The following is a 23,486-nucleotide window of genomic DNA, read 5'->3' as shown; positions in this document are numbered from 1 at the left end:
TCACGTCCCCTCGGGTCTCCTGGCCCCTACGTCCCCTCAGGGTGACCAGCCCCTCACGTCCCCTTGGGTCTCCTGGCCCCTACGTCCCCTCAGGGTGACCGGCCCCCTCGTCCCCTCGGGTCTCCTGGCCCCCACGTCCCTTCAGGGTGACCGGCCCCCTCGGGTCTCTCGGCCCCCACGTCCCCTCAGGGTGACCAGCCCCTCATGTCCCCTCAGGGTGACCAGCCCCACACCCCCTGGGGTCTCCTGGCCCCCCCCGTCCCCTCAGGGTGACCAGCCCCTCCCGTCCCCTTGGGTCTCCTGGCCCCTACGTCCCCTCAGGGTGACCAGCCCCCTCGTCCCCTCAGGGTGACCAGCCCCTCACGTCCCCTTGGGTCTCCCGGCCCCCTCGTCCCCTCGGGTCTCCTGGCCCACGTGCCCTCAGGGTGACCAGCCCCTCACGTCCCCTCGGGTCTCCCGGCCCCCACGTCCCCTCACGGTGACCGGCCCCCTCATCCCTTGGGTCTCTCGGCCCCTACGTCCCCTCAGGGTAACCGGCCCCCTCGTCCCCTGGGGTCTCCCGGCCCCCACGTCCCGTCAGAGTGACCAGGCCCCTCGTCCCCTCGGGCCTCCCGGCCCCCACGTTCCCTCGGTCTCCCGGCCCCACGTTGTCTCAGGGCAACTAGCCCCACGTCCCCTCCGAGCGACCAGCCCCCTCGTCTCCTTGAGTCTCCCGACGCCACATCAATCAATCAATCAATCAATTTACTGAGCGCTTACTGTGTTGCAGAGCACTGTACTAAGCGCTTGGGAAGTCCAAGTTGGCAACATAGAGAGACAGTCCCTACCCAACAGTGGTCTCACAGTCTAGAAGGGGGAGATAATGGCATTTGTAAAGCGCTTACGATGCGCAAAGCACTGGGGCGGTCACAAGGGGCTCACAGTCTTCATCCCCATTTTCCAGATGAGGCCACTGAGGCCCAGAGAACGGAACCGCTGACAAGTGGCGGAGCCGGGATTGGAACCCATGACCTCTCACTCCAGAGCCCGGGCTCTTTCCACCGAGCCGCGCTGCTTCCTCGCTCCCGTCAGGGTGACCAGTCCCGCGTCCCCTCGGGTCTCCCGACCCCGAGTCCCCTCAGGGTGACGGGTCCGGCGTCACCTCGGGCCCCCGGGCCTCACCAGCTTCTGCACCAGGAAGAAATCCTTCTTGTAGATGGCGATGCCTTTGTTGAAGAGCTTCTTCTCGGCCGACTTCCACCGGTCTGAGCCTGCGGGCGGGGCGGGCAGGGCTCAGGCCCGGCTCGGGCCTCCCCCGGCCTCCGTGCCCGCCCTCCCGCCCGCCCCGCGGCCCACCTGTGTAGTGATAATCCGCCAGCGGGTGGTCGGGCGGCCACAGCGGGTGCCGGAGCAGCAGCTTGGTCAGCGTCGCCTGGGCCAAGACACGGGGCGGGGATGGAGGAGGAAGGGAGCCGGGGACACCCGCCCCGCCGCCCCTCTCCGCCCCGCGGGGGGAATCGTGGGTGGGGAGAGGCGGGGAGCGGAGGGCCCTGCTCGTTCAAGCTCTCATCCTATCCCGTCTGGACTTCTCTCTGATCTCCCATCCTCGTGTCTCTCTCCACTTCAATCCATACTTCACGCCGCTGCCCGGATTATCTTTGTCCAGAAACGCTCTGGGCATGTTACTGCCCTCCTCAAAAATCTCCGGTGGCTACCAATCAACCTACTCATCCGTCAAAAACTCCTCACCCTGGGCTTCAAGGCTGTCCATCCCCTCGCCCCCTCCTACCTCACCTCCCTTCTCCCCTTCTCCAGCCCAGCCCGCACCCTCCGCTCCTCCGCCGCTCATCTCCTCACCGTACCTCGTTCTCGCCCGTCCCGCCATCGACCCCCGGGCCCGGAATGCCCCCAATCCCTCTGCCCATCCGCCAAGCTCGCTCTCATCCTCCCTTCAAGGCCCTGCTGAGAGCTCACCTCCTCCAGGAGGCCTCGGCAGTCTGAGCCCCTTCCTTCCTCTCCCCCTCGTCCCCCTCTCCATCCCATCTTACCTCCTTCCCCTCCCCACAGCACCTGCCTATATGCTTGTACATATTTATTAATCTATTTTACTTGTCCATATCTATCCTATTTATTTCATTTGGTTAGTAAGTTTGGTTTTATTCTCCGTCTCCCCCTCTTAGACTGTGAGCCCACCGTCGGGTAGGGACCGTCTCTATATGTTGCCGACTTGTACTTCCCAAGCGCTCTGCACATAGTAAGCGCTCAATAAATACGACTGATTGATTGATTGGTTGATTGAGCGCCGGTCCGGGGGGCTCACCAGGATGTCGCCGCGGGCTTCGTGCAGACAGTGTAACGCCAGCTCCTGGTTGGTGCCGGCCCCGGGGAAGATGCTCGAGCAGGCGGCCGTCAGCAGGTCTTCCACTGCGACACGGGGACGGCCCGCGTTCACGCCCGCCCGCGGCCTCCTCCTTCCCTCCCTCCCTCCCGGCTTCCCCCCGTCCCGCCGGCCGCTCACCTCGCCCCTGGCTCTCCCCGTCGGCCCCCAGGCCCCTCCACGGCTGCCACACCAGCTGGGCCCCGTGCCTGTCCCCGGACGCCAGGGTCCGGTCCCGCAGCGGGGGGATTTCGGCTTGGAAGCGGGAGCCCACGTTGATCCGCCTGCGGCGTGGCGAGCATCGTTAACGGGGCTGACCGCGTGCCAGGCAGGCGAAAGGGAGGGGGACAGGAACGCTCCCAAGCGCTTAGTCCAGTGCGCACAGTAAGCGCTCAAAAAATAGGACTGAAGGGATGACTGAGTCCCGGTCCTCGGCCCCAGCTCCGACCCACCCGCCCCCCAGCAGAGACCCTCGGCGGGGGCCCCTATAGTAATAACTATGGTGGTCGTCAAGCGCTCACTCTTCATTCAGTCGTATTTATTGAGCGCTTCCCGCGGGCACGGCGCTGTACTAAGCGCTTGGAAAGTACAATTCGGCCATAAATAGAGGCAATCCCCACCCCACCACGGGCTCGCGCGTGCCCGGCGCCGTTCTAAGCGCCGGGGTAGATGCGGGATAATCGGGTGGGCCACAGTCCCCGTTCCGCACAGGGCTCCCGGTCTTCACCCCCATTTTCCAGAGGAGGGAACTGAGGCCCAGAGAAGTGAAGGGACTCGCCCAAGGTCACCCAGCGGACGAGTGGCGGAGCCGGGAATCAGGACCCATGACCTTCTCACTCCCGGGCCCGGGCTCTACCCACTAGGCCTCACTGCTTCTCCTGCCCTGGCGGGGGAGAGGTCATCCCTTCTCCCTCTCCCTTCTGCATCACTCTCGCACTCGGGACCCAAAACCTCGAAGCTCCCGAAAGCCACCCCACCCTCAGCCCCACGGCATTTACGGGAGAAAATGTTGCCAATTTGTTGCCAGTATGTCGCCAACTTGTACTTCCCAAGCGCTTAGTACAGTGCTCTGCACATAGTAAGCGCTCAATTGATTGATTGATTGAGAAGCCGCGCGGCCCAGTGGGTACAGCCCGGGCATCAGAAGGAGCTGGGTTCGAAGCCCGGCTCCGCCGCCCGGTCTGCTGGGTGAGCCGCTTCACTTCTCTGGGCCTCAGTTCCCTCCTCCTCCTCATCATCAATCGTATTTACTGAGCGCTTCCTGTGTGCAGAGCACTGTACTAAGCGCTTGGGAAGTACAAACTGGCAACATAGAGAGACCGTCCCTACCCAACAGTGGGCTCACAGTCTAATCCGGAGAACGGGAATTGAGACCGTGAGCCCCACGTGGCCGATTCGCTCGCATCCGCCCCGGCGCCTGGCACGGAGTGAGCACTTGACGCTGATAATAATAATAATTATTAGTACTGTGATAGGCTCCGGGCCTCGGTTTCCTCAACTGTAAAAAGGGGGTCCAGTCCCTGTTCTCCCTCCTACTTGGACCGTGAGCCTCAGGCGGGACAGCAGCCTGCACCTATCCCAGCGCTTACAGCAGTGCCTGGCACACGGCGCTTAAACAACTAAAGACGACGGCCCGCGGCGTCTTAGACGCTCCCTCGCCGCCTCCGGGGTCCCAGCGCCCTTCCGGTCGGGATGGGGCGGAAAAATGGGGCGGGGGACGGGCCACGGCCGCGGGTACGTACGGTTCGATGCTGACCGGAGTGGCTTCCCCCACCACGGAGAGGACGGGAGGCGTGACCTCCGCGCTGTCTGCAAGGCAAACGCCACAGTGGGTGGGCGCCGCGCCCCCGCCGAGAGGGCCCACCTCCTCCTCCGCCCTCCAGGCTTGACCGGGACCCCCGGCGTCCCGAAGGGAACGGCCCGAGGGGGGCCGGGCCTAGGAGTCGGAAGGGCCCGGGTTCTTCTCCCGGCTCTGGCTGCGTGACCCCGGGCAAGTCGCTTCACTTCTCTGGGCCTCGGCTCCCTCATCGATAAAATAGTAATAATAATAATGGCATTTACCAATCAATCAATCGTATTTATTGAGCGCTTACTGTGTGCAGAGCGCTGGGCTAAGCGCTTGGGAAGTCCAAGCTGGCAACATATAGAGACAGTCCCTGCCCAACAGTGGGCTCGCAGTCTGAAAGGTGAAAAGCGCTTACTATGTGCCAAGCACTGTTCTAAGCGCTGGGGAGGTTCCAAGGCGATCAGGTTGGCCCACGGGGGGCTCACGGTCTTCGCCCCCATTTTCCCGATGAGGCCACTGAGGCACAGAGAAGCGAAGAGACTCGCCCGAAGTCACCCAGCTGACAGTCGGCGGAGCCGGGATTTGAACCCATGACCTCTGACTCCTCCAAAGCCCGGGCTCTTTCCGCCGAGCCACGGTGGCGATGAAGAGGGTGAGCCCCACGTGGGACAGGGACTGTGTCAGCTCGGATCTCCCCCCCCGCAACAGCGCTCAGTACAGCGCCCAGTACCTAGTAAGCGCTGAACAGATAGAACAACCGTCAGCTGTGTGACTTTGGGCAAGTCACTTGACGTCTCTGGGCCTCAGTGACCTCATCGGTAAAATGGGGATGAAAACTGTGAGCCCCCCGTGGGCCAACCTGATCACCCTGTAACCTCCCCAGCGCTTAGAACAGTGCTTGGCACATAGTAGGCGCCTAACAAATACCATCATCATCCTCAACAGATAGCATAACCTGATTTGCTTGTCTCCGACGCAGCGCTTAGGACAGTGCCTGACATATAGTGTTTAACAGATATCATATTATTATGATGATCACCCGGAGAGGGCTTAATAAATATCATCACCTGATCTGCTACCCAACCAAGCGCTTAAAACAGTGCTTGACACACAGTAGGTGCTTAACAAATAGCCAGTGTTTAACAGATACCGTATTATTATGATGATCACCCGGAGAGGGCTTAATAAATATCATCACCTGATTTGCTACCCAAATAAGCGCTTAAAACAGTGCTTGACACATAGTAGGTGCTTAACAAATACCGTTATTATTATCATTACGTGGTAAACGCTTAATAAATGTAACCTGATTTGCTTATATCCAACCCAGCACTCGGAACCGTGCTTCCCACGTAGTAAGCGCTTAACAAATACCATTATCGTCATTCGATCAAGCGCTCAGTACAGTGCTCTGCACACAGTAAGCGCTCAATAAATACGACTGATTGATCATTATTAGCATGGTTATAAACCCGAACCAAAACAACCCTCCCTGACTATTAACGATGATAATGATGGTATTGGTTAAGCGCTTACTATGTGCCAGGCACTGTACTGAGCCCTGGGGTGTAAACACACAAATGGGGTTGGACACTGACGCTTGTCCCACGGGGGGCTCACGGTCTCCATTCCCGTTTTCCGGATGAGGGAACTGAGGCCCAAAGAAGTGCCCAAGGTCAGCCAGCAGATGGGGGTGGGGGGAGTGAGGCAGGATTAGAACCCGGGACCTTCTGTTTCCCAGGCCCAGGCTCTAGCTACGAGGCCGCGCTGCTTCTCATTCCAACCGGGGGGCTCCGGTTAATTATAATAATAATGATGGCATTTATCAAGCGCTTAATATGAAGCAGCGTGGCTCGGTGGAAAGAGCCCGGGCTTTGGAGCCGGAGGTCGCGGGTTCGAATCCCGGCTCGGCCACTTTTCAGCTGTGTGATCTCGGGCAGGCCACTCAGCTTCTCTGAGCCTCTAGTTACCTCACCTGTAAAATGGGACTAAGACTGGGAGCCCCACGTGGGACAACCACGCCGCTTCACAGTAAGCGCTTAATAAACGCCATCATTATTATTACGATTAACCGGAGCCCCCCCCGACGCGGTCACGGGTTCGAATCCCAGCTCCGCCACTTTTCAGCTGTGTGATCTCGGGCAGGCCACTCAGCTTCTCTGAGCCTCTAGTTACCTCACCTGTAAAACGGGACTAAGACTGGGAGCCCCACGTGGGACAACCACGCCGCTCCACAGTAAGCGCTTAATAAACGCCATCATTATTATTACGATTAACCGGAGGCCCCCCCCACGCGGTCACGGGTTCGAATCCCGGCTCCGCCACTTTTCAGCTGCGTGGCTTTGGGCGGGTCGCTTCACTTCTCCGGGCCTCAGCTCCCTCATCTGCCAAATGGGGATTGACCGTGAGCCCCCCCCCCCCGCCAACCTGATCGCCTTGTCGCCTCCCCAGCGCTTAGAACGGTGCTCGGCACGTAGTAAGCGCTTAATAAATGCCCTTATTATTATTATTACTAAGCGCTGGGGAGGCGACAAGGTGATCAGGTTGTCCCACGGCGGCGGGGGGGGGGGGCTCCCAGCCTTCATCCCCATTTTCCAGATGAGGGAACTGAGGCCCAGAGAAGTGACTTGTCCCAAGTCACCCCAGCTGACAACCGGAGGAGCTGGGATTTGAACCCGTGCCAGGCGCCCGCCCGGCTCCTCCACCCGCCCGCGCGGGGCCCGGGGAGCTCACTGGAGCGGAGCAGGGTGCGATGGGCGCTCTTGGGGGTGCCGGGCGGCGGGGCGCTCAGCCCAGCGGCGGACAGGATGGCGTTGAAGTAGAGGCCGGAGCCCTCGCGGACGGGGCTGAGGATGGGCGGGGGGGTGTAGGGCGGCAGGTCCAGGCAGCGGTCGGCGGGGTGGTGGTCCGCCAGGCGCACCGGGGACCGCAGGTGGCTCTGGTACGGGGTGATGTTGGAGTAGACCGGGGGGGCGATGAAGGTGCCCGCCTTCGGGGGGATGAACAGGGGCTCGGGCCGGGGCCGCCGCTTCGGTCTCCGGACCGGGGCGTCCCCCCCGTCCTTCTTGGCGGCGTCCTCGCCCTGCGGGGGACCCACAGGTCAACGGCTGCCCCCCTTCCATCGCGGCTGCCGAGCGCTGACCGTGGGCACCGCACTGGGCTAAGCGCTCGGGAAGTCCAAGTCGGCCACGGCGAGAGACGGTCCCTACCCGGAGGCGGACCGCAAGCTCGTTGTGGGCGGGGGAGGCGTCCGCCGACTGTTCTACCGCCCTCGCCCAAGCGCTTAGCACAGTGCCCGCACCGTGCCTCGTTCTCGCCCGTCCCGCCGTCGACCCCCGGCCCACGTCCTGCCCCAGGCCTGGAATGCCCCCAATCCCTCTGCCCATCCGCCAAGCTCGCTCTCGTCCTCCCTTCAAGGCCCTGCTGAGCGCTCACCTCCTCCAGGAGGCCTTCCCACACTGAGCCCCTTCCTTCCTCCCCCCCCCCCCACCTTACCTCCTTCCCTTCCCCACAGCACCCGTATACATGTATATATGTGTGTACATATTTATTACTCTATTTATTTTACTTGTACTTTAAGATTGTGAGCCCCCCGTGGGACAACCTGATCACCTTGTAAACTCCCCAGCGCTTAGAACGGTGCTTTGCACATAGTAAGCGCTTAATAAATGCCATCATTATTATTATTATTATTATTGTACATATCTATGCTATTTATTTTGTTAGTATGTTTGGTTTTGTTCTCCGTCTCCCCCTTTTAGACTGTGAGCCCACTGTTGGGTAGGGACCGCCTCTATACGTTGCCAACTTGGACTTCCCAAGCGCTTAGTCCAGTGCTCTGCACACAGTAAGCGCTCAATAAATACGACAATGAATGAATGAATTACTCTATTTTACTTGTACATATTTATTTTACTTATTTTACTTCGTTAATATGTTTTGTTTTGTTGTCTGTCTCCCCCTTCTAGACTCTGAGCCCACAGTTGGGTACGGACCGTCCCTATATGCTGCCAACTTGTACTTCCCAAGCGCTTAGTCCAGTGCTCTGCACACAGTAAGCGCTCAATAAATACGACTGAATGAATGAATGAATTACTCTATTTTACTTGTACATATTTTACTTATTTTATTTTGTTAATATGTTTTGTTTTGTTGTCTGTCTCCCCCTTCTAGACTCCGAGCCCACAGCTGGGTAGGGCCCGTCCCTATATGCTGCCGACTTGGACTTCCCAAGCGCTTAGTCCAGTGCTCTGCACACAGTAAGCGCTCAATAAATACGACTGACTGAATGAATGAATGACTCTATCTTACTTGTACATATTTATTTTACTTATTTTATTTTGTTGATCTGTTTTGTTTCGTCGTCTGTCTCCCCCTTCTAGCCTGTGAGCCCGCCATCGGGTAGGGACCGTCTCTAGATGTTGCCAACTTGGACTTCCCAAGCGCTTAGTCCAGTGCTCTGCACACAGTAAGCGCTCAATAAATACGATTGAATGAATGAATGAATGAATACCCCACTTATTATTACTGCTAGTACCAACCGTTTCCCAGGTGTTTAGTACAGTGCTCTGTAATAATAAGAATAACGATGGCTTTGGGCAACCCTCAGGACCTAGTGTGTGGAGAGGCTGGCGGGTGGGCTGGGGGGACCCGCCTCACCTCACCATGGGCTTGAAAGCCGTCCATCCCCTCGCCCTCTTCTACCTCACCTCACCGCCCTCCAACCCAGTCCGCACACTCCGCTCCTCTCAGGCCCACCTTCTCGCCGCGCGCCCGTCTCGCCGCCAACCCCTCGCCCACCTCATATATGTCAAACAATAAGTCTCCCGGCCTTCAAAGCCTTAATTAAGGCCCATCTCCTCCAAGAGGCCCTCCCTGACTAAGCCCTCCTTTCCTCTTCTCCCATTCCCCTCTGCGTTACCCTGACTTGCTCCCTTTATTCATCCCCGACTCCCAACCCCACGCCACTTCTGTCCCTTTCGCTCATTTCTTTCTTTCTATTCACATCTGTCTCCCCCTTTAGACTGTGAGCTCACTGAAGGCAGGGAATGGGTCTGTTTATTGTTGTACTGGACTCTCCCAAGTGCTCAGTCTAGTGCTCTGCACGCTATAAGAACTCACATTGACTGACTGACCATAAGGGAATGTGTCTGTTAATTGTCAATCAATCAATCAATCAATCATATTTATTGAGCGCTTACAGTGTGCAGAGCACTAGACTAAGCGCTTGGGAAGTACGAGCTGGCAACATATAGAGACAGTCATCATCATCATCATCAATCGTCTTTATTGAGCGCTTACTGTGTGCAGAGCACTGGACTAAGCGCTTGGGAAGTACGAGCTGGCAGCATATACAGTCATCATCATCATCATCAATCGTATTTATTGAGCGCTTACTGTGTGCGGAGCACTGCACTAAGCGCTTGGGAAGTACAAGCTGGCAACATATAGAGACAGGCCCTACCCAACATTGGGCTCACAGTCTAGAAGGGGGAGACGGAGAACAAAACCAAACATACTAACAAAATAAAATAAATAGAATAGATAGGTACAAGTAAAATAAATAGAGTAATAAATATGTACAAACATATATACAGGTGCTGTGTGGAAGGGAAGGAGGTAAGGTGGGGGGGATGGAGAGGACATTACCAACATATATACATATATTCAGGTGCTGTGGGGAAGGGATGGAGAGGTCATTTCAGAGAATGTGTCTGTGGTATGGTACTCGCCTCACCCAAGCACTTAGTACAGGGCTCTGCACGCGGCAGACGCTCCATAAATTCGGCTGACTGACTGACCGTAAGCTCGTTGTGGGCAGGGAACGTCTCCTTTCTGTTGTCCTCTCCCAAGCGCTCGGTACAGCGCTCCGCACACGGTACGCGCTCAAGAAATAGCCCTGACTGACTGACCGTAAGTCTGTTGTGGGCAGGGAACGCGCCTGCTCAACTGTCCTCCCCCAGCGCTCTGCACACGGTCGGGCGCTCGGTACGTACGGACTGACCTGGGCGGGCGGCTCGGCTGCCATGCTGCGGTTGGACCTCCTGCGGGTGACGATGACGGACGGCTTGCGGTCGGCCGGTCCCCGCTCGGCCGCGGGGACGTGGGGCAGCCTGCCCCCTCCGCCCGGGGCGTCCCGACCCTCCTCCTGCGGGTCCGCCGGGAACACGGGCACGGAGACGGGGATGACGAGGGGCACCAGCCCGCTGTCTTCCCGAACCCGCTTGGGCGGCGGGGAGGACCCGGCGAACTCCACCACGCTCATCCGCTGCCCTTCCGCGGGGTCTTCGTCCTGAGGGCGAGACGCCAACGCTCAGCCCGAGGGTCGGGACTGCGCTTATCCATCGAATGTTGTTGGTATTTGCTGAGCGCTGGCTATGTGCAGAACACCGTACTCGGTGCTTGGGTGAGGACGACGCAGCTGCTTATCTGGTTCTTAAACTCTCTACTTGATTATGGTGGAAGGTTTTCGCCACCAAGTTCAGTTCAGGTCTCCCCACTCTTCAAGAATACGATTGAATGAATGAATGAATGAATGAACCTCCGGCAGTGGCCCATCCGCCTCCGCATCCAACACTGGCTTTAAAACACTCAATCACCTTGCCCCCTCCTACCTCACGGTTCCCTCCGGTTACATCTCCCCATCTCCCTTCTCATCATTCCTCTCCAAACTCCTCCGATCCTCTCCTTGACCCCCCCCCTCCGATCCGGCTTCTGTCCCCTTGGCTTCGCGGAAGCCGTCCTCTCACGGATCACCAACGATGTCCTTCTTGCCCGATCCATCCTAAGCTTCCTCGACCTCTCGCCTGCCTTCCACCGCTGCGGACCGGCCCCTTCTCCTGGAAACCTTCTCCAACCTGGTTTTCGCTGACTCCGTCCTCTCCTGGTTCTCCTCTCATCTCTCCGGCCGTTCGTTCTCCGTCTCTATCGCGGGCTCCTCCTCCGCTTCCCACCCCCCGACTGCGGGGGGGTCTCTCAAGCTTCAGTTGTGGGCCCCCTCCTACTCTCCATCTACACCCACTCCGTTGGAGAACTGGTTCGCTCCCAGGGCTTCAACTACCCCCTCTATGCGGATGATTCCCAAATCTCCATCTCCAGCCCTGATCCCTCTCCCTCTCTCCAGTCTCGCATCTCCTCTGCCCTTCGACGTCTCTACTTGGACGTCCTCCTGTCGCCGCAAACTTAACATGTCCAAAACAGAGCTCCTTATCCTTCCCCCTAAAACCCTGTCCTCCCCCTGACTTTCCCGTCACTGTAGACGGCACCACCATGCTTCCTGTCTCACAAGCCTGTAACCTTGGCATGATCCTTGATTCCTCTCTCCTCCAACCCACATATTCATCACGAAATTCTGTCAGTTTGACCTTCACGACATCGCTAAAATTCCGCCCTTTCCCCTCCATCCAGACTGCTACCTCGTTAATCCAATCACTTCTGCTATCCCGCCTGGATTACGGTATCAGCTTCCTTGCTGACCTCCCAGCATCTTGCTTCTCCACCCTCCGTTCTTCTCTCTGCCGCCTGGATTCTTTTTCTACAAAAACGTTCAGGCCACGTTTCCCCGCTCCGGTGGTTGCCCATCCTCCTGGGCATCAGACAGAAACTCCTCGCCGTCGGCTTTAAAGCCGTCCATCCCACTGCCCCCTCCTACCTCACCTACTCCAACCCAGCCCGCAAACTTTACTCCACTGTACTTCGATCTCGTCTCTCTCGCCACCGACCTCTCACCCACGTCAATCAATCAATCAATCGTATTTATTGAGCGCTTACTGTGTGCAGAAGTACAAGCTGAAGTACGTCCCGCCTCTGGCCCAGACCACCCTCCCTCCTCATATCCAACAGACAATGACTCTCCCCCGCTTCAAAGCCTTATCGAAGCCCCATCTCCTCCAGGAAGCCTTCCCTGACTACTAAACCCCTCCTTTCCTCTCCTCCCACTCCCTTCTGCATCATCCTGAGTTGTTCCCTCTATTCGCCCCCGCCCCACACCCCTTACGTACGAGTCTGTAATTAATTTATTTCTATTAATGTCTCTCTCCCCCTCTAGACCTCACTGTGGGCAGGGAATATTCATTCATTCATTCAATCGCATTTACTGAGCGCTTACTGTGTGCAGAGCACTGGACTAAGCGCTGGGGAAGTCCAAGCTGGCAACATCTAGAGACGGTCCCTACCCAACAGCGGGCTCACAGTCTAGAAGGGGGAGACAGACAACAAAACATATTAAAAAAATAAAATAGAATAAATGTGTACAAATAAAATAAATATGTCCGTTATATTGTAATATCGATTCTTCCAAGTGCTTAATACAGTGCTCTGTACACGGTAAGCACTCAATACATTTAGACTGTGAGCCCACTGTCGGGTAGGGACTGTCTCTATATGTTGCCAACTTGGACTTCCCAAGCGCTTAGTACAGTGCTCTGCACACAGTAAACGCTCAATACGGTTGATTGATTGATTGACTGACCACCTCACCTCACTACTCTCCTACTTCGACCCAACCTGTCCCTTTGGCTCCTCTAACGATGATGATGGTATTTGCTAAGCGCCTACTACGTGCCAAGCACTGTTCTAAGAGCTGAAAAGGATGGTATTTGTTAAGCGCTTACTATGTGCCAAGCACTTGTTCTAAGCACCGGGGCAGATACCGGGTAATCAGGTTGTCCCCCATGAGGCTCACGCAATCCCCATTCTACAGCTGAGGTAACTGAGGCCCAGAGAAGTGAAGTGGCTTGCCCCAGATCACACAGCAGACAAGCGGCGGAGTCGGGATTAGAACCCACGTCCTCTGACTTCCAAGCCCGGGCTCTTTCCACTATGCCAGGCTTCTCTTTTCCGCCACCCTTCTCCCTGCACCTCTATCTCGTCTATCTCCTCAATCAATCAATCGTATTTATTGAGCGCTTACTGTGTGCAGAGCACTGTACTAAGCACTTGGGAAGTACAAGTTGGCAACATATAGAGACGGTCCCTACCCAACAGTGGGCTCACAGTCTAGCCCGTCGTGGGCCGGGAATGTCACTGTTTATTGTTGTATCGTACTTGCCCAAGCACTTAGTACAGAGAAGCAGCGTGGCTCAGTGGAAAGAGCCCAGGCTTTGGAGTCAGAGGTCATGGGTTCGAATCCCGGCTCCGCCGATTGTCAGCTGGGTGACTTTGGGCAAGCCACTTCGCTTCTCTGGGCCTCGGTTCCCTCATCTGTCAAATGGGGATTAGGACTGTGAGCCCCCGTGGGACAACCTGATCACCTTGTAACCTCCCCAGCGCTTAGAACAGTGCTTTGCACATAGTAAGCGCTTATTAAATGCCATTATTATTATTTTATTAGTATTACAGTGCTCTGCACATGGTAAATGCTTAATAAATATGACAGAATGAACGAATGAGGTGGATTACCGGTGCCCAGAGTCAGCTGGACTCCTCCCTCTTCCAACCAATCAATCAATCGTATTTCTTGAGCGCTTACTGTGTGCAGAGCACTGTACTAAGCGCTTGGGAAATACATGTTGGCAACATATAGGGACAGTCCCTACCCAACAGTGGGCTCACAGTCTAGAAGGGGGAGACAGACAACAAAACCAAACATACTGACAAACAACCAGCGCTTAGAACAGTGCCTGGCACAGAGTAAGCGTTAGCCCCCTCCCCCAGACTGAGCCCCCTCCTTCGTCTCCCCCCTTTCCCCTCCCCATCGCCCCCCACCTTACCTCCTTCCCCTCCCCACAGCACCTGTATATATGTTTGTACGTATTTATTACTCTATTTATTTTACTTGGACATATTTATTCTATTTATTTTATTTGGTTAATATGTTTGGTTTTGTCGTCTGTCTCCCCCTCCTAGACTGTGAGCCCGATGTCGGGTAGGGACCATCTCTAGATGTTGCCAACTTGGACTTCCCAAGCGCTTGGTCCAGTGCTCTGCACACAGTAAGCGCTCAATAAATACGACTGAATGAATGAATGAATGAATGAACCAAGACCACTGTGGAAAAACAAATACAGCAGCCTCTCCCTGATCCCCATTAGTTTAATTAGTTTGCCCTGTAGACTGGAAACTCCTTGTGGGCAGGGATGGGAGGGGCAGTACGGCCTAGCGGAACCAACATGGTCCCGGGAGTCAGAGGGCCTGGGCTCTAATCCCGACTCCACCAAGGGCCCGTTGTGTGACCTGGGGCGAGTCGCTTCACTTGCTTGGTTTCCTCATCTGTAAAATGGGGATTTAATAATAATAATAATAATAATAAAAACTCAATATGTCCAAGACTGAACTCCTTATCTTCCCTCCCAAACCCTGCCCTCTCCCTGACTCTCCCGTCACTGTAGACGGCCCTACCATCCTTCCCGTCTCACGAGCTCTCAACCTTGGTGTCATCCTCGACTCCGCTCTCTCATTCACCCCTCACGTCCAATCCGACACCAAAACCCGCCAGTCTCAGCTCCGCAACATGGCCAAGATCCGCCCTTTCCTCTCCATCCGAACCGCTACCCTGCTGGTTCAATCCCTCATCCTATCCCGACTGGATTACTGCATCGGCCTCCTCTCCGATCTCCCATCCTCCTGTCTCTCCCCACTTCAGTCTATACTTCACGCCGCTGCCCGGATCGTCTTTGTGCAGAAACGCTCTGGGCATGTTACTCCCCTCCTCAAAAAACTCCAGTGGCTACTCCACATCCCAGTGGGAGAAGCCAATCCCGGGTCTGCTTCCCCGGCTCCCGGACCCACCCCGACACTCTTCGGGGCCCAGACGCCTGCCCCTCTTGGATGTTGGGAAGGGGAGGGCGTGGAGGGGAAAACTTTCCTTATCTCCCCCAAGCCCACCGGCCTGGTGAACCTTCAGGATGTGCACAGTCTTTTAGACTGTGAGCCCACTGTTGGGTAGGGACCGTCTCTATATGTTGCCAATTTGTACTTCCCAAGCGCTTCGTACAGTGCTCTGCACATAGTAAGCGCTCAATAAATACGATTGATGATGACGATGATGCACACACACCTGGCGCCGAGCCGACGCGGGGCGATGCCAAGCTACGGAGACGGGGCCGCTATGGGAGGAGGACAGTGGGCTGAAGGGACCGCTGGCCCCCCGGGGCCTGGAGTTGCCCAAGGCCGGACGTTTCTCCGGGCACTAAATCATCATCATCAATCGTATTTATTGAGCGCTTACTGTGTGCAGAGCACTGGACTAAGCGCTTGGGAAGTACAAGTTGGCAACACGGTAAGCGCTCAATAAATACGATCGATCGATTGATTGATATAGAGACAGTCCCTACCCAACAGTGGGCTCACAGTCTAAAAGATAAATGATAATAATGACAACATGATAAACATGATAATAATGATAAATGATAATAATGATAACACGAATGATAATAACCACAACGGTAGGGGCACCTGTTCATTCATTCATTCAGTCGTATTTATCGAGCGCTTACTGTGTGCAGAGCACTGTACTAAGCGCTTGGGAAGTACAAGTCAGCAACATATAGTTAACAATAATGATGGCATTTGTTAAGCGCTTACTAGAGAGGCAGCGTGGCTCAGCATTATTATTATTCGGGGCGCCCATCGGGTGCTTGTCCTGGGGCAGAATCGAGGTGCCGAATTTATTACTCTATTTATTTGACTTGTCCATATTTATTCTACTTATTTTATTTTGTTCATATGTCTTGTTCTGTTGTCCGTCTCCCCCTTCTAGACCGCGAGCCCGCTGTCGGGTAGGGACCGTCTCTAGACGCTGCCGACTTGGACTTCCCAAGCGCTTAGCACGGTGCTCTGCGCACAGGAAGTGCTCAATAAATACGACTGGATGAATGAATTACTCTATTGACTTATTTAGCGCTCCGACTGAATGAATGAATGAAAGAGACGCGGGCTTCAAATCCCGGCTCCCCACCTGTCAGCTGTGTGACTTTGGGCAAGTCACGTCACCTCTCTGGGCCTCGGTTGCCTCATCTGTCAAATGGGGGTTAGGAGACTGTGAGCCCCCCGTGGGACAACCTGATCACTCTGTAACCTCCCCAGCGCTTTGCACATAGTAAGAGCTCAGTAAATGCCATTATTATTATTACTGTGTGCAAAGCACTGTCCTGAGCACCGTTAAGCGCTTACTATGCGCCAGACACCGTGCCCAGCGCCGGGGCGGTGACGAGCGGATCTGGCTTGGACGCGGTCTCCGTCCCACGGTCCCAATCCCCGTTTCCCAGACGAGGTGACTGAGGCTCAGAGCGGCGGCCGAGCCGGGACGGGACGCCGGGGTCCCTCTGCCTCCCCTCCCCGCCGCCCCCGCCCCTCCTCACCCGGCGGTCCTGCAGCGATGCCAGCTCCACGGCCTTCTGGGCCAGGGTGAGCAGGTTGGCTTCTTGAGAGACCCTCCTTCGCCGCCGCGTGCTCTGGATGACGCCTCCCCTCACCAGGGGCCCGGCGTCCCCGGGCCTCCGGGCCCCGTCCGCCGCCGGGGCCGGGACGGGCACCCCGGGGGGCGCCTCCCTGGGCTCCGGCCGAGGGGGTGGGCAGGCCGTCCTCTGGACGGCCGGGCCTTCGGGGTAGGGCGGGTACGGTGGACCGGGCGGCGGAGGCGGCCAGCGCTGAGGGAACGGGCCTCCGCCGGTCAGAACCGGGGCGGGCCCCTCGGGTGGCACCCCCTCTTTGGAGAGGCGGCGGGAGCGGCGCGGGAAGGGGGCCTGAGGTAGGACGGCCGCCTGTCCGGGGGCCTGAATGAGGGCCTTCAGCAGCTCCTGGTTGAGCTCGCGGGCGGAGGAGAAGGTCCGGGGGGGTCCCGCCGGCCGGAGCACGTAGTCCGGCGGGGGCCGGGGCGGCGCCGGCGGCGGCGGGTACAGGTTCTCGAAGAGCTGCAGCTGAGGGAGGGCCTGCTGCTTCTGCGGCTGAGGCGGGAAGGAGGGCCCGGGGGCCGGGCCGGGGCCCGGGGGCGCCTGCCGGAACACGTGGCGGCTCACCTGGTTGCCGAAGGCCAGCTGGAAGGGCTGGAGGGGCAGCGACTGGCCCGGCGGCTTCTTGGCCGCAGGGTGGAAGGCCTCGAGCCGGGCCGCGTCGCCGTAGCGGGCCCGCGGGCCCGCGCCCCCCTTCTCCGGGCCCGGCTCGGGGGCGCCGAAGAAGGGCGGGCCCCCCGCCCCGGCGGGAGCGGGCCCCTTCGGGCCCCCGTAGACGGCCAGGCCGTGGTTCCACAGGCCCGCCTGCCAGGCCGCGTCGCCCCTGTCGGGCATCCTCCCCGCGGCCGGGTTCTGCCACCTGAGGGGCTCTCCCCGCTCCTGGGCGCCGTAGACCACCGAGCCGAGCAGGGCCAGGCTTCCGGGGGGCAGCTCGGCCCCCGGGGCGACGGGCCCGGCGGCCCCGTAGTACTGCCCTTCCTTCGGCGGCCCCGGGCGCTCCTCCTTGCCCGGGGCCGCGTCCCGCTCCCCGAAGAACGAGATGCGCTTGCCCGTCCGCTTGCCGGAAGCCTTGGGCTGGGCCTGCAGGCTCATGGCCGGGCCCGACGACGGCGAGGAGGGAGCTGGCCCTCTTCGGTCCTCTCCGACTCCTCAGATCATGGTCCCCGGGTCACGTGAGGCGTGGGAGTTGGCACCTGCAACGGGGAGGCGAAAGGTCAGTGCGGCTGGGGGGGTCCCGTGTGCCCCCGGCGACGTGGACAGGCCCCATCTTCCACCCGGGCCTGGGTCAGCTCAGTACTGACCTCCAAGACTGGGCCCTCCCCCCTTTTTTTAAACCATTTCTTACGGTCCTCGTTCACCCATTCAATCGTTATCGAGAAGCAGTACTGACCTCCAAGACTGGGCCCTCCTCCCATTTTTTAAACTATTTTTTTCGGTCCTCGTTCACCCATTCAATCGTATCGAGAAGCAGTACTGCCCTCCAAAACTAGGCCCTCCCCCCATTTTTTAAACTATTTTTTACGGTCCTCGTTCACCCATTCAATCGTATCGAGAAGCAGTACTGACCTCCAAGACTGGGCCCTCAACCCTTTTTTTAAACGATTTTTTACAGTCCTCGTTCACTCATTCAATCATTATCGAGAAAAAGTACTGACCTCCAAGACTGGGCCCTCCCCGCTTTTTTTAAAACTATTTTTTACAGTCCTCGTTCACCCATTCAATCATATCGAGAAGCAGTACTGATCTCCAAGACTGGGGCCTCCCCCCTTTTTTTAAACTACTTTTTACAGTCCTCATTCACTCATTCAATCATATCGAGAATCAGTACTGACCTCCAAGACTGGGCCCTCCCCCCATTTTTTAAACTATTTTTTACGGTCCTCGTTCACTCATTCAATCGTATCGAGAAGCAGAACTGACCTCCAAGACTGGGCCCTCCCCGCTTTTTTTAAACTATTTTTTATGGTCCTCGTTCACCCATTCAATCGTTATCGAGAAGCATCATCATCATCAATCGTATTTATTGAGTGCTTACTGTGTGCACAGCACTGTACTAAGCGCTTGGGAAGTACAAGTTGGCAGTCCGCTTTTTTTAAACTATTTTTTACAGTCCTTGTTCACTCACTCAGTCGTATGGAGAAGCGGAGTGGCCTACCGGCCAGAGCCCGGGCTTGGGAGCCAGGGGTCGTGGGTTCGAATCCCGGCTCCATCGCTTGTCCGCCGTGGAACCCTGGCCGAGTCACTTCACTTCTCCGGGCCTCGGTTCCCTCAACTGGGATTAAGACTGTGAGGCCCCATGGGGAGTTGGGACGGTGTCCGACCTGATGAACTAGTATCTACCCCAGCTCTTAGCACAGTGCTTGGCACATCGCAAGAGCTTAACAAATTCATTCAGTCATTCAATCGTATTTATTGAGCGCTTACCGTGTGCTGAGCACTGTACTGAGCGCTTGGGAAGTACAAGCTGGAAGTACAAATACCATACTTATTATTACTGAGTGCTTACTATGTGCAGAGCACTGTACTCTAGACTGTCAGCTCGTTGTGGGCAGGGAAGGCGCCTGTTTATCGTTCTACTGTCCTCTCCCAAGCGCTTAGTACAGTGCTCTGCACACAGTAATGGCTCAATAAATACGATCGAATGACTGAAGGAGAGTAGACTAGGAAAATACACAGACACATTCCCTGCCCGCAGGGTAAGCGTTTACTACGTCGCAGGCACTATACTGAGCACTGAGGTAGATACAAGTTTATCAGGTCGGGCACAGACCTTGTCCCCCATGGGACTCGGAATCTTAATCCCCATTTCACAGAGGAGAGACCCGAAGCCCGGAGACGGGAAGTGACTTATCCAGGGTCACACAGCAGACAAGGGGAGGAGCCGGGATTAGAACCCAGGTCCTTCGGACTCCCGAGCCCGTGGTCTATCCGCTAGGCCACACTGCTTCTCCTTCAGGCCTGGCCTCCAGGCAGACCTCCTAACGTAAGCTCATCGTGGGCGGGGACCGTGTCTACCAACTCTGCTGTCTTGTACCCTCCCAAGCGTTTAGTACAGTGCCCCGCTCAACCAATACCACAGATTGGCTGAGTTTAATCAATCAATCAATCGTATTTCTTGAGCGCTTACTGTGTGCAGAGCGCTGTACTAAGCGCTTGGGAAGTCCAAGTTGGCAACATAGAGAGACGGTCCCTACCCGACAGCGGGCTCACGGTCTAGAAGGGGGAGACAGAGAACAAAACCAAACATATTGACAAAATAAAATAAGTAGGATAAGTACAAGCAAAATAAATAAATAAATAAATAAATAAATAAATAAATAAATACATAAATAAAGACATAAAGACATAAAGACATAAATGAATAAATAAAAATAAATAAATACATACATAAATGAATAAAAATAAATAAATGAATGAATAAATAAATAAATACATAAAATAAATAAATACATAAATACATAAATAAAGACATAAATGAATAAAAATAAATAAATACATACATAAATGAATAAAAATAAATAAATGATAAATAAATAAATAAATAAATACATAAAATGAATAAATACATAAATACATAAATAAAGACATAAATGAATAAAAATAAATAAATAAATACATACATAAATGAATAAAAATAAATAAATGATAAATAAATAAATAAATAAATACATAAAATGAATAAATACATAAATACATAAATAAAGACATAAATGAATAAAAATAAATAAATACACACATAAATGAATAAATAAATAAATAAACACATAAATAGATAAATAGATAAATAAATAAATAAAAATGAATAAATAAATGAATGAATGAATGAATAAATAAATAAATACATAAATAAATAAATACATAAATAAATAATAAATTAAATTTAACCCTGGCCAGGAGAGGCCCAGGTCACCAAGAACCATTTCTCACCGGCCCAGATCTACCCCCTCCCCCTAAAGTCGGGGTCCTCTCGACTAAGCCAGGGGTTCAGTGGGCGTGAGCTCGCTGTGGGCAGGGAAGGTGTCTATTTATTGTTCTCTCGTCCTCTCCCAGGCGCTTAGCCCAGTGCTCCGCACCCGGTAATAAATACGACCGAGTGAACGAACGAACGAACAAATGGCCCGCTTCACCCGAGGAGATGACGGGGTGTGGAAGGGCCAGCCTGGACATCTTTCTCTGTCTCCTCCTTTTAGACTGTGAGCCCGCTGTTGGGCAGGGACCGTCTCCATATGTTGCCAACTTGGACTTCCCAAGCGCTTAGTCCGGTGCTCTGCACACGGTAAGCGCTCAGTAAATACGACTGATTGATTGATTGATTGATCTTTCTCCCTCCAACCATGACGCAGGCCCCGCCGACCTTTCACTTTCACCCTCCTCCGCTCTCGGCCTCCGCTTTCTACCTCTCCTCACTTCCTTCCTCGAGGGGCCGCGGTCGCTGCCGGCGAATTGTCGGGCCGGTTCCCCCCGTCCCGAATTCCTCTCCTCCCTCCCCAAATATGAAGGCTTCCTGCCCCTCCGATTCACGCCACCGGAAAGCGGGGTGGGGAGTCGGACCTGCAGGCCGCCGTTCTTCAGGAGCCACGAGCGGCCTGTGGCTAGAAACAATAATGACGACGACGACGGTATGTGCCAACTTGGACTTCCCAAGCGCTTAGTGCGGTGCTCTGCACACAGTAAGTGCTCAATAAATACGATTCAATGAATGTTAAAGCGCTTACTATGTGCCTAATCGCTGGGATGGAGACGAGGTAATCAGGTGGCCCCACGTGAGGCTCTCGGTCTTAATCCCCATTTGACCGAGGAGGTGACGGAGGCCCAGAGTGGGGAGGTGACCCGCCCGAGGTCGCACAGCAGATGAGCGATTAGAACCCGGCTCCCGGGCTCTTGCCACTAGGCCACCCGGCCCCCTCCCCCTCGGGAATATTTGGTGCCGGAGCCACGCGGTGCCAAGATGACAGGGAAAACACCCAGGGCGGCTGCCCAAAATGTCACACACACACCCCCCGCGACACCATGAGAGAGGGGGAGAGACAAAGAGAAAAGCCACCACCATGGAGGGAAGCCTGAGGAGGGGAGAGGCAGGAAGGGCGAAGGCTCGGAAGGGACGGGCTCATCTGGCCGTCCGGCACGTAGGACGGTCCCGTCGTGAGGGAGGGACGCTGTCGCGGGGGAAGGTCCTTTCCCCACGGCCCCCCATACCCACCCACCCACCCACCAACACCCACCTGGGGTCCGCCGTGGCCTCTCTCACGGGGAAAGGTTTTCTGGGCCCGGATTCTCCCGGCGGCCGTGAAGGTGCCAGGATTTCGGGAAGCGGGCCCACCCTTGCCCTCTTCTGCAGCTGAGGGTCCGGGCCCCGGCCCAAGAGAAGGGGGCCTCGGGGGGAGATGCTCCCCTTGACCCGGTCCCCAGCCTTGGACCTGTCCGGTTTGAGCTGCAGGGGCAAGTGCCGCCTCTCCCCCTCAGGCCACGCTTGGCTTCCTCGCTTGGCGGGCGGCTAAACCGTGGGCCTGCAGCTCGGGAGCGATCTGAGTCATTTCCTTCACACCCTCCCCCCCTTCAACTAAGTCCCCATTCGGGGTGGGGTCCCCCCTTCCCGCCCCCCTCTCGGCTGGGGGCTTCCTCCTCCCCTGGAGGGTCCTGGCTGGGGGCCTTGGGGAGCATCAGCAACTCTCCCTCTCGCCTCCGGTCCCCTTTCCCCCCACGCCGCCGGGGTCCGGGCCGCGGGGGCCCCCGGATTTCGGTGAGACCGCCTGCCGGATCCTCAGACACGTGGGGCGAAAGGAAACCCACAGCCGCCCCGCGAGCCGTCGGCTCCTTTCTTCCCTTTCCTCCTCTCTTCCTCGCCTCAGAGTGTCGGCCGGGCATCCCCCGACCGCCCCGGGACCATCGCCCCCCGAGATCCCCTTCCACCAGGGACCCCCCTGATTGTCGGTTCGGAGATGGGGTTTGCCGGGGGGGAGGTTCTGGGGAGGAAAATGAAGGCGCGAGTGGTGGAGAGCGCTTTTTCTGGGGGAGAGAGCAATTCTGTGGAGGAATAAAGTGCGTGAGAGAGAGGAGAGGGACGAGGTGCGCACAAAAGAGAGGACAGAGAGACAGTGTGCGTGCAGAAGAGGTGAGAGAAGGGGTAATGGAGAGAAGCAGCGTGCCACGCCTGGGAGTCAGAAGGACCTGGGTTCTAATCCCGGCCCCGCCACTCGTCTGCTCTGTGACCTTGGGTGAGTCGCTTCACTTCCCTGGGCCTCAGTTCCCCCATCTGTCAAACGGGGATGAAGACTCTGAGCCTTGAGGGGCATGGACGGTGTCCAACCTGACTAGCTCAGTACTTAGTGCCTGGCACAGAGTAAGAGCTTAACAAATGCCATAAAAAAAAGAAGACAAAGCAGAGCACTGTATTAAGCGCTTGGGAGAGTTGCATTACAGGTACAATCAGGTTGGACACAGTCCCTGTCCCACGTGGGGTTCACGGTCTCAATCGCCACTTTACAGATGGGGCACAGAGAAGTGACTTTCCCAAGGTGACACAGCAGACAAGTGGCGGAGCCGGGATTAGAACTCATGACCCCCACTGTTGGGTAGGGACTGTCTCTATATGTTGCCAACTTGTACTTCCCAAGCGCTTAGTACAGTGCTCTACACACAGTAAGCCCTCAATAAATACGATTGATGATGATGATGATGACCCAACTCCTAGTCCCGGGCTCTGTCCCTGCTTCTTAGCGGCAATATAAAATTGAAAGATACGTAGGTGAGTGCTGTGGGGTTTGGAGGTGGGGTGAATAGCCAATGTCCAAAGGTCGCAGATGGAAGCGCAGGGACGACGCGGAAGGGAGAGCGAGCCGGGGGAAAGGGCGATTAATCGGGGAAGGCCTCTTGGAGGAGGTGTGACCTGAATGATGCTTTGAAGGTGGACAAGAGTGGTGGTCTGCGGCGTAGATAGAGAGGGAGGGAGTTCCAG

The 23,486-nt window shown here is 56.1% G+C and overlaps 1 protein-coding gene across 1 annotated transcript in view; it reads right to left on the bottom strand.

The window, feature by feature from the left end:
- The window catches only part of MIDEAS (mitotic deacetylase associated SANT domain protein), a 36,444-nt gene extending 14,634 nt beyond the window's left edge, over positions 1 to 21,810 (bottom strand). The window contains exons 1-9 of the mRNA XM_038765587.1: positions 21,754 to 21,810; positions 16,442 to 17,724; positions 10,147 to 10,434; positions 6,876 to 7,224; positions 4,099 to 4,165; positions 2,498 to 2,640; positions 2,300 to 2,403; positions 1,336 to 1,411; positions 1,162 to 1,250 (exon numbers count right to left, since the gene is read on the bottom strand). Of these exons, the coding sequence (XP_038621515.1) occupies positions 1,162 to 1,250; positions 1,336 to 1,411; positions 2,300 to 2,403; positions 2,498 to 2,640; positions 4,099 to 4,165; positions 6,876 to 7,224; positions 10,147 to 10,434; positions 16,442 to 17,623 (2,298 nt within the window). The 5' untranslated portion in view covers positions 17,624 to 17,724; positions 21,754 to 21,810. The remainder of the gene's footprint in view (positions 1 to 1,161; positions 1,251 to 1,335; positions 1,412 to 2,299; positions 2,404 to 2,497; positions 2,641 to 4,098; positions 4,166 to 6,875; positions 7,225 to 10,146; positions 10,435 to 16,441; positions 17,725 to 21,753) is intronic.
- Positions 21,811 to 23,486: the final 1,676 nt, after the last annotated feature.

This window comes from Tachyglossus aculeatus, chromosome 23 (genome assembly GCF_015852505.1).
Source record: "Tachyglossus aculeatus isolate mTacAcu1 chromosome 23, mTacAcu1.pri, whole genome shotgun sequence".
NCBI lineage: Eukaryota > Metazoa > Chordata > Mammalia > Monotremata > Tachyglossidae > Tachyglossus > Tachyglossus aculeatus.
Note: the sequence above shows the minus strand (reverse complement) of the source record. Positions and strands in the feature narration are given on the sequence as shown.